Source organism: Oncorhynchus keta, chromosome 13 (assembly GCF_023373465.1).
Source record: "Oncorhynchus keta strain PuntledgeMale-10-30-2019 chromosome 13, Oket_V2, whole genome shotgun sequence".
Lineage (NCBI taxonomy): Eukaryota > Metazoa > Chordata > Actinopteri > Salmoniformes > Salmonidae > Oncorhynchus > Oncorhynchus keta.
In genome coordinates, this window is record NC_068433.1 from 51,710,985 (window position 1) to 51,725,418 (window position 14,434).

The 14,434-nt window shown below is 47.6% G+C and overlaps 1 protein-coding gene and 2 long non-coding RNA genes across 6 annotated transcripts in view; 1 reads left to right on the top strand and 2 right to left on the bottom strand.

The window, feature by feature from the left end:
* LOC118392606 (ankyrin repeat and sterile alpha motif domain-containing protein 1B-like) overlaps window positions 1-6,138 on the top strand; it is a 368,819-nt gene extending 362,681 nt beyond the window's left edge. The window contains exons 24-27 of the mRNA XM_052460670.1: window positions 2,371-2,442; window positions 4,886-4,972; window positions 5,394-5,531; window positions 5,824-6,138. Coding sequence (XP_052316630.1) covers window positions 2,371-2,442; window positions 4,886-4,972; window positions 5,394-5,531; window positions 5,824-6,123 — 597 coding nt within the window. The 3' untranslated portion in view covers window positions 6,124-6,138. The remainder of the gene's footprint in view (window positions 1-2,370; window positions 2,443-4,885; window positions 4,973-5,393; window positions 5,532-5,823) is intronic.
* A 3,131-nt stretch (window positions 6,139-9,269) lies between these two features.
* On the bottom strand, window positions 9,270-14,175 carry LOC127906854 (uncharacterized). 3 transcript variants are annotated; one of them, XR_008063008.1, is made up of 3 exons: window positions 14,029-14,175; window positions 11,241-11,316; window positions 9,270-11,190 (listed from the first exon to the last, which is right to left on the bottom strand). It is a non-coding gene; the product is annotated as an uncharacterized LOC127906854 (long non-coding RNA). The 3 variants fall into 3 exon arrangements; XR_008063010.1 differs by lacking the exon at window positions 11,241-11,316 and adding an exon at window positions 11,331-11,406; XR_008063009.1 differs by lacking the exon at window positions 11,241-11,316 and adding an exon at window positions 11,526-11,601.
* LOC127906855 (uncharacterized) lies at window positions 12,162-13,112 on the bottom strand. 2 transcript variants are annotated; one of them, XR_008063012.1, is made up of 3 exons: window positions 12,890-13,112; window positions 12,755-12,785; window positions 12,162-12,195 (listed from the first exon to the last, which is right to left on the bottom strand). It is a non-coding gene; the product is annotated as an uncharacterized LOC127906855 (long non-coding RNA). The 2 variants fall into 2 exon arrangements; XR_008063011.1 differs by lacking the exon at window positions 12,162-12,195 and adding an exon at window positions 12,333-12,571.
* Window positions 14,176-14,434: the final 259 nt, after the last annotated feature.

Below are 14,434 nucleotides of genomic sequence, written 5' to 3' on the forward strand. Positions count from 1 at the left end.
TTTATTATAGACCAGCTCTAATATCATTATACTTTCTTTATTATAGACCAGCTCTGATGTCATTATACTTTCTTTATTATAGACCAGCTCTAATGTCATTATACTTTCTTTATTATAGACCAGCTCTAATATCATTATACTTTCTTTATTATAGACCAGCTCTAATATCATTATACTTTCTTTATTATAGACCAGCTCTAATATCATTATACTTTCTTTATTATAGACCAGCTCTGATGTCATTATACTTTCTTTATTATAGACCAGCTCTAATGTCATTATACTTTCTTTATTATAGACCAGCTCTAATATCATTATACTTTCTTTATTATAGACCAGCTCTAATGTCATTATACTTTCTTTATTATAGACCAGCTCTGATGTCATTATACTTTCTTTATTATAGACCAGCTCTGATGTCATTATACTTTCTTTATTATAGACCAGCTCTAATGTCATTATACTTTCTTTATTATAGACCAGCTCTAATATCATTATACTTTCTTTATTATAGACCAGCTCTAATGTCATTATACTTTCTTTATTATAGACCAGCTCTGATGTCATTATGCTTTCTTTATTATAGACCAGCTCTAATGTCATTATGCTTTCTTTATTATAGACCAGCTCTAATGTCATTATACTTTCTTTATTATAGACCAGCTCTAATGTCATTATACTTTCTTTATTATAGACCAGCTCTGATGTCATTATACTTTCTTTATTATAGACCAGCTCTAATGTCATTATACTTTCTTTATTATAGACCAGCTCTGATGTCATTATACTTTCTTTATTATAGACCAGCTCTGATGTCATTATACTTTCTTTATTATAGACCAGCTCTGATGTCATTATACTTTCTTTATTAACATTCTTAGAACGCCAAATGTCATCACATTATATTTGACATACCTTCTTTATTACACCAGATAATGTCCTAACGTTATTTCAATGTTGTCAAAATTAAACCTCAGACAATACCCTAACATAATTTCACCACTTTAGGGTTTAATGTCGAGCATGATTTACATTGTCCATTTCGAGGGTGTGATGGTTGTTGAATGTAGTTTTAACACAGGCACGGTTGTTTGTACTCTTAAAGGGAAACGCTGCTAAGATGTTGCTCCAACATTATCACAACGTGTCCTCTTAAGATGATGTTCTTTTGACAGCGCTCTTACGTCATCCTTACATGGCTAGAATGACACACATAACCCCAACTGTATAATCGGTCAATACTGGTTCCCCAAAGCCCTGAGCGCTTTCACTCTGTAATGTTATTACTATGTTCTCTGTAACGTTTTCAGCCTCAGACGACACTACCCTGACACTGTAACAGGATTTACTGTATGTGTGCACATTGATGCGCTCACACACACACACACACACACACACACACACACACACACACACACACACACACACACACACACACACACACACACACACACACACACACACACACACCCAGAGACAAGGGCTTCTTGGAGGTTTGTAACGTTATTACAGTGTTCTCCATACGAGAACAGACAACGCTCCCTTGATACCGTAGCATTATTAACAACAGAGCCAGACAGAGCAGTAACCAGCCCAGACAGCCCCACTACAACCACCAGCCTACCTCCCATAAAGAAATGACTCATTCATTCTACTGCACTTAAAATAGGAGAGAAATCAGGGTGTGGTTGTGTTACCGTTAAGCTAATGCAATGTATTTGTTATCTTTTGACGAAGGGTAAGATCAGGTGGATCGTTTTGCCGGGACATTTTTCAAAAGTATATCCTGAAGGGTAAATGATTTAGAGTCAGGGGGTCGAGGTATAAAATGATCAATGTTTGCACTTTGGGTGTCAGAACATCTTGTAAAAAATCCTCTTTGGGGCTTTTAGCTCTCAAATCAACAGTGGGCGCACTGAGCAGTTAATCGTACACCCATTACATCCCTTTAGCCCTAATGTTCCCGTAAGTACTGTCCCCATAAACACCACCTTTATTAAATTGGGTCTGTGTCCTCACGAACCAGGTCCTCACTTATTGACCTCCCCACTTTGCACATTTCCTGCCCGCCCCAGCCCTGTTTACACTCCTCTGGGGATTTCCAGGTTGTTTTCATCACATCAGAAAGCACTGCGTTATTATGCGACTGGCTGGCTATCTGCAACACACACACAGCAAGTGAAGTCATCATCTCAGCAGAATATTGTTGTTTTCTTCCAAATTGAAGTATTAGACTTTTGGGAGTTTAGTTATTTGATCATTTAAGTTTCCATCTTACATTGAATGATTCTATGATCCTTCATGTGTCTGTCTAATAGTTCTAGGATGGAATGTGAATGCTACCGTTGTTTACCTTTATGTCTCTGACAGTACCTGGGCTCCATGCTGGTGAAAGAGCTGAGAGGAACAGAGTCAACACAAGACGCCTGCTCCAAGATGAGGGTAAGAGGGCCCGGCCCATCACTACCACTCAGAGAGAGAAACTAGGGCCACTTTAACCACCACTGTAGTGTCATTTTTTACCTGGATTCACCTCCAACTATTTTGCTCTCTTTTATTCTCTTTCACTTTCATTCACCTTCTCTTTCACTCACCTTCTCTTTCACTTTCATTCACCTTCTCTTTCATTCACCTTCTCTTTCACTCACCTTCTTTCACTTTCATTCACCTTCTCTTTCATTCACCTTCTCTTTCACTTTCATTCACCTTCTCTTTCATTCACCTTCTCTTTCACTCACCTTCACCCTCTCTTTCACTTTCATTCAATCTCTCTCTCTCTCTACTGAGTTACTGCAGTGAGGAAGCAGACTATTAATATGTTCCGTCCTTTCTCCTCCTCATCTTTATCTGTTTGGTCACATCTGAGGAGAGTAGAGAGCCTCTACCTCTCCCTCTCCCCCTCCTCTCTACCTCTCCCTCTCCCCCTCCTCTCTACCTCTCCCTCTCCCCCTCCTCTCTACCTCTCCCTCTCCCCTCCTCTCTCTACCTCTCCCTCTCCCCCTTCTCTCTACCTCTCCCTCTCCCCCTCCTCTCTACCTCTCCCCTCCCCCTCCTCTCTACCTCTCCCTCTCCCCCTCCTCTCTACCTCTCCCCTCTCCCCCTCCTCTCCTCTCTCCCTCTCCCCCTTCTCTCTACCTCTCCCTCTCCCCTTCCCTCTCTCTACCTCCCTCTCCTCCTCCTCCTCTCCCCTCTCCCCCTCCTCTCTACCTCTCCCTCTCCCCTCCTCTCTACCTCTCCCTCTCCCCCTTCTCTCTACCTCTCCCTCTCCCCTTCCCTCTCTCTACCTCCCTCTCCCTCTCCTCTCTACCTCTCCCTCTCCCCCTCCTCTCTCCCTCTCCCTCGCCCCCTCCTCTCTTCCTCTCCCTCTCCCCCTCCTCTCTACCTCTCCCTCTCCCCTCCTCTCTCTACCTCTCCCTCTCCCCCTCCTCTCTACCTCTCCCTCTCCCCTTCTCTCTACCTCTCCCTCTCCCCCTCCTCTCTACCTCTCCCTCTCCCCCTTCTCTCTACCTCTCCCTCTCCCCTTCCCTCTCTCTACCTCCCTCTCCCCCTCCCTCTCTCTACCTCCCTCTCCCCCTCCCCTCTCGGTTTATCTTGATCTGCCAAAATGATTGATGCTGTTGTTTTTATTGTCAGACTTCAAGGGTCATTAAATTTGGAGCTCCGCTCTCGATGTACCTACTGTACCTGCGTCCTGTTATACCCCCCTCTCCATCACTCTTCCTCTTTTCTCTCTATATTTCCATGCTTGTGGACACAGTATCAACATGGTCCAGATGCATATGTAATTCCCTCTGCTCCCCCATCTTCTGTCTTTGTGTCTAGCAGCGCTGCGTTTGTCGGCCCTCACAAGCCCGTGATCTTGACAGGGAACCGCTGCACTAGAAATATGCTGATGTTGAAGAAACACAGAGAGTCAGAGCAAGGGGGGTGGGGAGTGGGGAGTGGGGGGGTGTGGGGGGAGGGAGGGAGGGAGAGAGAGGAGGAGAGGAATTCATACAGGATCTGTTGAATATATGAAATCCCTGACAGGTGGAATAATGGTACTAGGGTGATAGTGATTTGAAGTCACATCATTCCCCACTGCGGCAGCGCATAATGAGCTTAACAATGGGAGAAAGGGAAAGAAACATGCCGCTGTCAGACTAGAGCGGTGATAGTAAGTCTGGGTGGGAATAGAAAGAAGAAAGGAATATAGGAGGAATATTTATGGGTTGAAAGCTGATAGCTTTATTGGGCCTCCAAGGGGGAAATCTATACGTTTTGAAAATGTCATTTGCACCCATTGTTTTCCATAAGTCAAGGGGTAACCTTTGAACTTTGAGAAGATTGGAATTGATTCTGCTAGTAAAGAGGAGAGTGTGTTGATAGGCTGGCTCTCTCTGTGCAGTGAGCTCATCCCCATCTCCCTCTTTTTCTGCTTAGTTATAAGCTTGTGTTGATTTCATCTTTCTCTCTCTCTCTTCCCACCCCTTCCCTCTTATTCTATCTCGTTATAAGCTTTGTTGAGCTCTCATCTCATAAGCTCTCATCTCTATCTGTCCCCACTGGGGTTGCACAATTCCGAGAACTTTCAATAAATTCCCTGCCTTTCCCGAAATATCCCGGTATCAGGAGGGAATAAGTGGTAAACCCAGAATCCTCCAACCCAGGATCTCTGAAAAGAAAACAGGGAATTTATTGAAAGTTTTGCAACCATAGTCCCCACTCTCTCTAAAATTGTATTATATTGTGAAGAGATTCTTATTGTAGGGTTTTATCATTCTGCTGTGGAGGGAGACGGTGAGACCGTCTTGTTAGCCTTGTGTTGGTGGCCATCAGTCTATTTGACATCAAGTGTTAACTCAGACTCCTCTTTTCCCCCTCTTTCTCTCTCTCCACTCTACAGAAGTCTACAGAACAGATGAAGAAAGTCCCGACCATTGTTCTGTCCGTCTCCTACAAGGGAGTCAAGTTCATCGACGCTACAAACAAGGTGAGAGGCTTTCTTTCCTCCGGCACCATTACTGAGAGTAAGAACTGAACAGCACCGGGTGGAAGCACCATTACTGAGAGTAAGAACTGAACAGCACCGGGTGGAAGCACCATTACTGAGAGTAAGAACTGAACAGCACTGGGTGGAAGCACCATTACTGAGAGTAAGAACTGAACAGCACTGGGTGGAAGCACCATTACTGAGAGTAAGAACTGAACAGCACTGGGTGGAAGCAAAAAATAACATTGTCAGTTTCACAAGATGAACAGTGAACTTCCATCACATAAACTTTCTCTAAAGATCTCCAACCCTTCCCTCCCTCTCTCTCTGTGTCTTTCTCTCTCTCTGTATCTCTCTCTCCCACACTCTCTCCTTCCTTCCCCCTGTCTCTCTCTGTCTCTCCCTCTGTCTCTCTCTGTAGAACATCATAGCTGAGCATGAGATCCGTAACATCTCATGTGCGGCCCAGGATCCTGAGGATCTGTCCACGTTTGCCTACATCACCAAAGACCTCAAGTCCAGCCACCACTACTGCCATGTCTTCACTGCCTTCGACGTGGTGAGTCTCACACACACACACACACACACACACACACACACACACACACACACACACACACACACACACACACACACAGCACCCTCTGTCTGTGAGGGGGACAAGTGTCTTTATTAATTAGTTACTTCCTGGCTTGAGAACTACTGTTATGATGAAATGGAAGATTTGACATAGTGTGTGTTTGCGTAAGTGCGTGCTCATACATGCGTAACATTACATGCGTATGTGTGTGTGTGTGTTTATGACATTTTGTGTGTGTGTGCATGCGTGCTTGTGTGTGTGTTTATAACAGAACCTGGCGTATGAGATCATCCTGACCCTGGGCCAGGCCTTTGAAGTAGCCTACCAGCTGGCCCTGCAGGCCAGGAAGAGTGGCCATGGCTCCTCCACACTGCCAGAGAGCTTCGACATCAAGCCCAACAAGCCCGTCCCCAAGCCCCGCGTCAACATCCGCAAGTCTGTGAGTAATGACACTAGTTTATACCCTCCGTTTAACCTTTACCCTCTACTGCAACTTCCATCACGATCTCTCACCTTTGTGGTCTGTTGTGTGTGTGTGTGCATGTGTGTCTTGGCCACACTGAGCTTGTAGTGTAGGTCGGAGGTGAGGTGTAGGTTGAAGGTGTAGTGGAGGTGCAGGTCGGAGGTGTAGTGGAGGTGCAGGTCGGAGGTGTAGATCGGAGCTGTAGTGGAGGTGTAGTGGAGGTGCAGGTCCGAGATGTAGTGGAGGTGCAGGTCCGAGGTTTAGTTTAGTTTAGTTTATTTTATTTTTACAGGGACAGTGCACATTAATCAACGTTTCAGTAAAAGTGCCGGTTTTAGCCAGCCGGCTAATTTTCAACCGCAGTCCCTGGGCAGGTTATTAAAAACAATTACAATATAGACAATATCACCATAGACATAGCAACATAGGACAAGCAAGACATAGCATACAGACAGAGCAACATAGAACAAAAAGCAGCAAGACAAAATTCATAAAAGCAACAAAGTGTTTCCATACCTCACAAGCTACAGACAACATGGAAAGCGGCAACACACAGCTAGGGACCATGTTCACAAATCTGATTGACCTTTGGCCATGTCTTCAAGCATTTTGTGAAAGTGTGATATGTGGTGCAGTTATGTGTGTCTGATGGCAGTGTATTCCAGACATGGGAAGCTCTCACAGAGAATGCAGATTTACTAAAGGTGCTTTTCCTTAGGGGAACTATACAGTCACCTCTCATGGCAGACCTTGTGGATCTGCTGCCATATGTCTGGGTTTTCTGTTTAACAAAAATATTGAGTGGAGGGGGAGCCAGGCCATTAAGGATCTTGAATACAAGACATGCGTCGGTGTATTGCACAAGATTTTCCCAACTCAAGAGCTCATGTTTTCTAAGGATGTGACAATGATGATGGCTATTGGGCTTCCTATCAAGCACTTTGAGAGCCTGTTTGTAGACAGACTGAATAGGTTTTAATGTTGTACAGCAAGCTTGGGCCCAACTAGTCAAGCAGTATGTTAAGTGGGGAGTATCATAGATTTGAAGTATAGTTTTGCTACCTCTGTAGTCAAACAATTTCGTATAAATCGGAAATTAGCTAGATTGAATTTAGTTATTTGAATTACCTTTTTCACATGCTTTTTAAAAGAGAGGTTGGAATCAAGTATGATGCCAAGGTACTTAAAATCGGATACCACCTGGAGCTTCTCCCCTGACACATAGACATCTGGCTCAGTAGCATCTGTTGCCCTCTTTGTGAAGAACATGCAAACAGTTTTTTTCACATTGAGATGCAAACACGGGTCACTGAGCCACTTTGTAACCTGGACCATTACAGTAGTGAGTTCTTGTGCAGCTTGTTGTTTGCTCTTTGCATGCACATATATCACTGTATCATCGGCATACATTTGAACTTCAGACCCAGTACAGACAGAAGGCAGATCATTAATGTACAGGCTGAACAGGAGGGGCCCCAGTATTGACCCTTGGGGCACACCCACATCATAGCTAAGAGTGGGCGACAGCTCATTGCTCACTCTGACACACTGAGTTCTGCCTTCAAGGTATGATTTCTTCCATCTCAAGGCATCAGGGGAAAAGTTGAACTTGGACAATTTTGTGATGAGAATCTCATGGTTAACAGTATGCACCTGTGTAGTGGAGGTGTAGTGGAGGTGCAGGTCGGAGGTGTAGATCGGAGCTGTAGTGGAGGTGCAGGTCGGAGGTGTAGTGGAGGTGCAGGTCGGAGGTGTAGATCGGAGCTGTAGTGGAGGTGCAGGTCCGAGATGTAGTGGAGGTGCAGGTCGGAGGTGTAGATCGGAGGTGCAGGTCGGAGATGTAGATCGGAGCTGTAGTGGAGGTGCAGGTCCGAGATGTAGTGGAGGTGTAGTGGAGGTGCAGGTCGGAGGTGTAGATCGGAGCTGTAGTGGAGGTGTAGTGGAGGTGCAGGTCCGAGATGTAGTGGAGGTGCAGGTCCGAGGTGTAGTGGAGGTGTAGTGGAGGTGCAGGTCGGAGGTATAGATCGGAGCTGTAGTGGAGGTGCAGGTCGGAGGTGTAGATCGGAGCTGTAGTGGAGGTGTAGTGGAGGTGCAGGTCCGAGATGTAGTGGAGGTGCAGGTCCGAGGTGTAGTGGAGGTGCAGGTCGGAGATGTAGTGGAGGTGCAGGTCGGAGCTGTAGTGTGGTTCAGCAGTGTAGATCGGGGGTGCAGGTCGGAGGTGTAGATCAGAGGTGTAGTAGAGGGTAAGTGAAAGTAAACACCTTTTGCAGAATAATGCATTGAAAGAAAGGGAAGCGTCAGAGTTTACCCACCTATTTTCTGACCACTATATCACTGGTGGAGATGGATGTTTGATCTGTAAAAGACCCACTTTATCTTTCTCTTCCTGCAGTCTCTTACAGCCCTGGTTGATTGATGAGGGCTGTTTACATAGAGCTCTGTGGAGCCCAGCCCTGCTCACAATGTGTGTGTGACGTTACCAGAGCCATCTACCCCAGCCAGAGTGCCTGTCTGTCAGCCTCCTCTCCCCGCAGCCTCCCCTTGTATTCCAGTTCCTGGAGCTTTAAAATAGACCTAGACGGACAGTCAGATATACCATAGACATGCACTGTACACCACTGGAGCCTTAAAAGCATTATTCTGTATAGTGTTCCCATGTGGATTTACTGGGCTATATGAGTATGGTCCGGCCCAAATGTGGCACCCTATTCCCTATATATTGCATGGGCCCTGGTCAAACGTAGTGCACTATAAAGGAATAGGATGCCATTTGGGAAGCATACTATGAGTGAGGTAAGTGCTATTTGTGCTGGCTTCTCATGTACAGAACACAATACTAATGTCCCCTTCCAGAAAGTGAGTCAGGGGACAGGTAAATTGAGTCAGGGGACAGGTAAATTGAGTCAGGGGACAGGTAAATTGAGTCGGGGGACAGGTAAAGTGAGTCGGGGGACAGGTAAAGTGAGTCGGGGGACAGGTAAAGTGAGTCGGGGACAGGTAAAGTGAGTCGGGGGACAGGTAAAGTGAGTCGGGGGACAGGTAAAGTGAGTCGGGGGACAGGTAAAGTGAGTCGGGGGACAGGTAAAGTGAGTCGGGGGACAGGTAAAGTGAGTCGGGGGACAGGTAAAGTGAGTCGGGGGACAGGTAAAGTGAGTCGGGGGACAGGTAAAGTGAGTCGGGGGACAGGTAAAGTGAGTCGGGGGACAGGTAAAGTGAGTCGGGGGACAGGTAAAGTGAGTCGGGGGACAGGTAAAGTGAGTCGGGGGACATGTTTGTCTCTCTCTCTGTGCTGTTGGAGGTCATATAATATATGTAGTCATAGTAGTGCTGCTATCTAGTGGGTTGGAGATTAGGTTTTCTTTCCCTCTCTCATCTGTGTGTGTGTTTGTTTGTGTGTGTGTTCATGTCACAGAGATGATGGACAATGGCATGACTCCGCTGCTGTTACATTAACCGCCTGCCCTGAAAGTGTGTCTGTGTGCACGTGTCTGTGTGTGCTTTTGAGCATATGCCTGCATGTGTGTGTGCGCATGTGTTTGTGTTGTGTGTGTGGGTAATGTAGTTAATGGCTTGTGTAGTGCTGCGGAGGGAACTACAGTGAAGCATGCTGCAGGATTCACTTAATATTCCCTCCAGCAGCTGTTCAGTCATTATTTTGCAGCACTTCTATGTCTGTGTAAACCCATGGATTACTGTTCCTCCTCCTCCTCTCCTTCTGTACTCCTCTCCTCCTCCTCTCTCCTTTCCTCCTCCTCCTCTCCACCTCCTCTCTCCTTTCCCCCTCCTCGTCTCCTTTCCCCCTCCTCCTCTCCACCTCTCCTCCTTCTCTCTCCTTTCCTCCTCTCCACCTCCACTACTCCTTCTCTCCTCCTCCTTCTCTCCTCCTACTCTCCACCTCCTCTTTCCTTTCCTCCTCTCCACCTCCTCTCCTCTTCTCCTTCTCTCCTCCTTATGTCCTTCTCTTCTCCTCCTCTCCTCCTCTCTTCTCCTCCTCTCCTCCTCTCTCCTTTCCTCCTGCTCCTCTCCACCTCCTCCTCTCCTTCTCCTCTCCTCTTCTTCTCTCCTTTCCTCCTCTCCTCCTCCTCCTTATCTGCTTCTCTCCTCCTCCTCTCCTACTCTCCTCCTGGTAGGACAGATACGGCTTAGTTTTAAAATCTTCCTCTGTCTTGTCCTCCTTTCTCTACCACATCCTTGTGTGTATGTATGTGTGTTCTTTTGCCAAAATGAAATGTTCCTTTGGTGTGTCCCTGGTGTTCTACCATCGTTGCAGTGGTGTTACTATGGCGTTACCAAACTGTTACCATACGGTTTCAGTGTTGTTGCCGTGCTGTTGCCGAGCAGGCCCCCTTTGACCTCTCTGTGACCTCTATGTTCCTCCCCCTATAGGTCATCATGTACCCCTCTAGCCGTTGGTCGCTGGGTCACATATACACCCCCCACCGGCCTCCTCTCCACCCTCCTCCTCCACCACTCCTCCTCCGTCACCCTCACAAAGTTCCCTTTCAGGTCTTCCTCCCTTCTCCTTTCTTTCTTACTCTCGACTGTCTGCTCTCTCTGTTGGTTTGATCACTCTATAGATCTTTTGTTTGTCTCTGTGGTTGGTCCTGCCTCTGTCAACTCCACTCAGATTGTGTGCGTTCATACATTCTTCCAGTTTCAGCTTTGCAGTGTTCACAGGCAAGGGACCCACTCCCCAGATCATCGTTTAGTCTATCACAGACCAATGTGGTGGAAGGAAAGCACCCTCTGCAACCAGAATGAGCATTTTGATTGGTTGTTGAAAAGTTGACTTTTGAGGGGGGAAGAGCATAGCTTGGTCTTGAACAAGTCATTTTCAGCAATGGGAAGATGTTGTGGGGTTAGACTACAGTATGGAGATTATTTGTAAATATTATATATTTTATACTGTTTTCTTTACTCATTAAAATTGTGATACGTACATTGATATGAGGCCAAAAATATATTTTCAGACCTAAAGCAAGTGGCTCCATATTTAAGTGTTGGTGTGGAAGTCTGTGATCGTGCCTCTCCACTATAACTCTCTCTCTCTCTCGCTCTCCCCTGTTCTCTCAGACCTCTCTCTCCCCTGTTCTCTCAGACCTCTCTCTCTCCTGTTCTCTCAGACCCTTCTCTCTCCTGTTCTCTCAGACCCTTCTCTCTCCTGTTCTCTCAGACCTCTCTCTCCCCTGTTCTCTCAGACCTCTCTCTCTCCTGTTCTCTCAGACCCTTCTCTCTCCTGTTCTCTCAGACCCTTCTCTCTCCTGTTCTCTCAGACCCTTCTCTCTCCTGTTCTCTCAGACCCTTCTCTCTCAGACCCTTCTCTCTCCTGTTCTCTCAGACCCTTCTCTCTCCTGTTCTCTCAGACCCTTCTCTCTCCTGTTCTCTCAGACCCTTCTCTCTCAGACCCTTCTCTCTCCTGTTCTCTCAGACCCTTCTCTCTCAGACCCTTCTCTCTCCTGTTCTCTCAGACCCTTCTCTCTCAGACCTCTCTCTCTCCTGTTCTCTCAGACCCTTCTCTCTCCTGTTCTCTCAGACCCTTCTCTCTCCTGTTCTCTCAGACCCTTCTCTCTCCTGTTCTCTCAGACCCTTCTCTCTCAGACCCTTCTCTCTCCTGTTCTCTCAGACCTCTCTCTCTCCTGTTCTCTCAACCCCAGACCCTTCTCTCTCTCTCTCGCTCTCCCCTGTTCTCTGACCTCTCTCGCTCTCCCCTGTTCTCTCAGACCTCTCTCTCTCCTGTTCTCTCAGACCTCTCTCTCTCCTGTTCTCTCAGACCTCTCTCTCTCCTGTTCTCTCAGACCTCTCTCTCTCCTGTTCTCTCAGACCTCTCTCTCCTGTTCTCTCAGACCTCTCTCTCTCCTGTTCTCTCAGACCTCTCTCTCTCCTGTTCTCTCAGACTTCTCTCTCTCCTGTTCTCTCAGACCTCTCTCTCTCCTGTTCTCTCAGACCTCTCTCTCTCCTGTTCTCTCAGACCTCTCTCTCTCCTGTTCTCTCAGACCTTTCTCCTGTTCTCTCAGACCTCTCTCTCTCTCTCTCTGTTCTCTCTGACCTCTCTCTCTCTCTCTGTTCTCTCAGACCTCTCTCTCTCTCTCCTGTTCTCTCTGACCTCTCTCTCTCTCCTGTTCTCTCAGACCTCTCTCTCCTGTTCTCTCAGACCTCTCCCCTGTTCTCTCAGACCTCTCTCTCTCTCCTGTTCTCTCAGACCTCTCTCTGTCTCTCTCCTGTTCTCTCAGACCTCTCTCTCTCCTGTTCTCTCAGACCTCTCTCTCTCTCTCCTGTTCTCTCAGACCTCTCTCTCCCCTGTTCTCTCAGACCTCTCTCTCTCCTGTTCTCTCAGACCTCTCTGTCTCTCCTGTTCTCTCAGACCTCTCTCTCTCTCTCCTGTTCTCTCAGACCTCTCCCCTGTTCTCTCAGACCTCTCTCTCTCTCTCTCCTGTTCTCTCAGACATCTCTCTCTCTCTCCTGTTCTCTCAGACCTCTCTGTCTCTCCTGTTCTCTCAGACCTCTCTCTCTCTCTCCTGTTCTCTCAGACCTCTCCCCTGTTCTCTCAGACCTCTCTCTCTCTCTCTCCTGTTCTCTCAGACATCTCTCTCTCTCTCCTGTTCTCTCAGACCTCTCTCTCTCTCCTGTTCTCTCAGACCTCTCTCTCTCTCCTGTTCTCTCAGACCTCTCTCTCTCTCTCCTGTTCTCTCAGACCTCTCTCTCCTGTTCTCTCAGACCTCTCTCTCCTGTTCTCTCAGACCTCTCTCTCCTGTTCTCTCAGACCTCTCTCTCTCTCTCTCTCCTGTTCTCTCAGACCTCTCTCTCTCTCTCTCCTGTTCTCTCAGACCTCTCTCTCTCTCTCTCCTGTTCTCTCAGACCTCTCTTTCTCTCAGACCTCTCTCTCTCTCTCCTGTTCTCTCTGACCTCTCTCTCTCTCTCCTGTTCTCTCAGACCTCTCTCTCCTGTTCTCTCAGACCTCTCTCTCCTGTTCTCTCAGACCTCTCTCTCTCTCTCCTGTTCTCTCAGACCTCTCTCTCCTGTTCTCTCAGACCTCTCTCTCCTGTTCTCTCAGACCTCTCTCTCTCTCTCCTGTTCTCTCAGACCTCTCTCTCCTGTTCTCTCAGACCTCTCTCTCCTGTTCTCTCAGACCTCTCTCTCTCTCCTGTTCTCTCAGACCTCTCTCTCTCTCCTGTTCTCTCAGACCTCTCTCTCCTGTTCTCAGACCTCTCTCCTGTTCTCTCAGACCTCTCTCTCTCTCTCTCCTGTTCTCTCAGACCTCTCTCTCTCTCTCTGTTCTCTCAGACCTCTCTCTCTCTCCTGTTCTCTCAGACCTCTCTTTCTCTCTCAGACCTCTCTCTCTCTCCTGTTCTCTGACCTCTCTCTCCTCCTGTTCTCTCAGACCTCTCCCCTGTTCTCTCAGACCTCTCTCTCTCTCCTGTTCTTCTCAGACCTCTCTCTGTCTCTCCTGTTCTCTCAGACCTCTCTCTCTCTCCTGTTCTCTCAGACCTCTCTCTCTCTCCTGTTCTCTCAGACCTCTCTCTCCCTGTTCTCTCAGACCTCTCTCCCTGTTCTCTCAGACCTCTCTCTGTCTCTCTCCTGTTCTCTCTGACTCTCTCTCTCTCCTGTTCTCTCAGACCTCTCTCTCCTGTTCTCTCAGACCTCTCCTCCTGTTCTCTCAGACCTCTCTCCTTCTCTCTCTCAGACCTCTCTGTCTCTCAGACCTCCTGTTCTCTCAGACCTCTCTCTGTCTCCTGTTCTCTCAGACCTCTCTCTCTCTCCTGTTCTCTCAGACCTCTCTCTCTCTCTCTCCTGTTCTCTCAGACCTCTCTCTGTCTCTCCTGTTCTCTCAGACCTCTCTCTCTCTCCCTGTTCTCTCAGACCTCTCTCTCTCTCTCTGTTCTCTCAGACCTCTCTCTCTCCTGTTCTCTCAGACCTCTCTCTCTCTCCTGTTCTCTCAGACCTCTCCTTCTCTCAGACTCTCTCTCTCAGACCTCTCCTGTTCTCTCAGACCTCTCTCTCCTGTTCTCTCAGAACTCTCTCTCTCCCCTGTTCTCTCAGACCTCTCTCTCCTCTGTTCTCTCAGACCTCTCTCTCCTGTTCTCTCAGACCTCTCTCTCTCCTGTTCTCTCAGACTTCTCTCTCTCCTGTTCTCTCAGACCTCTCTCTCTCCTGTTCTCTCAGACCTCTCTCTCTCTCCTGTTCTCTCAGACCTCTCTCTCTCCTGTTCTCTCAGACCTCTCTCCTGTTCTCTCAGACCTCTCTCCTGTCCTGTTCTCTCAGACCTCTCTCTCCTGTTCTCTCAGACCTCTCTCTCCTGTTCTCTCAGACCTCTCTCTCCTCCTGTTCTCTCAGACCTCTCTCTCTCCTGTTCTCTCAGACCTCTCTCTCCCTGTTCTCTCAGACCTCTCTCCTGTTCTCTCAGACCTCTCTCTCTTCTCTC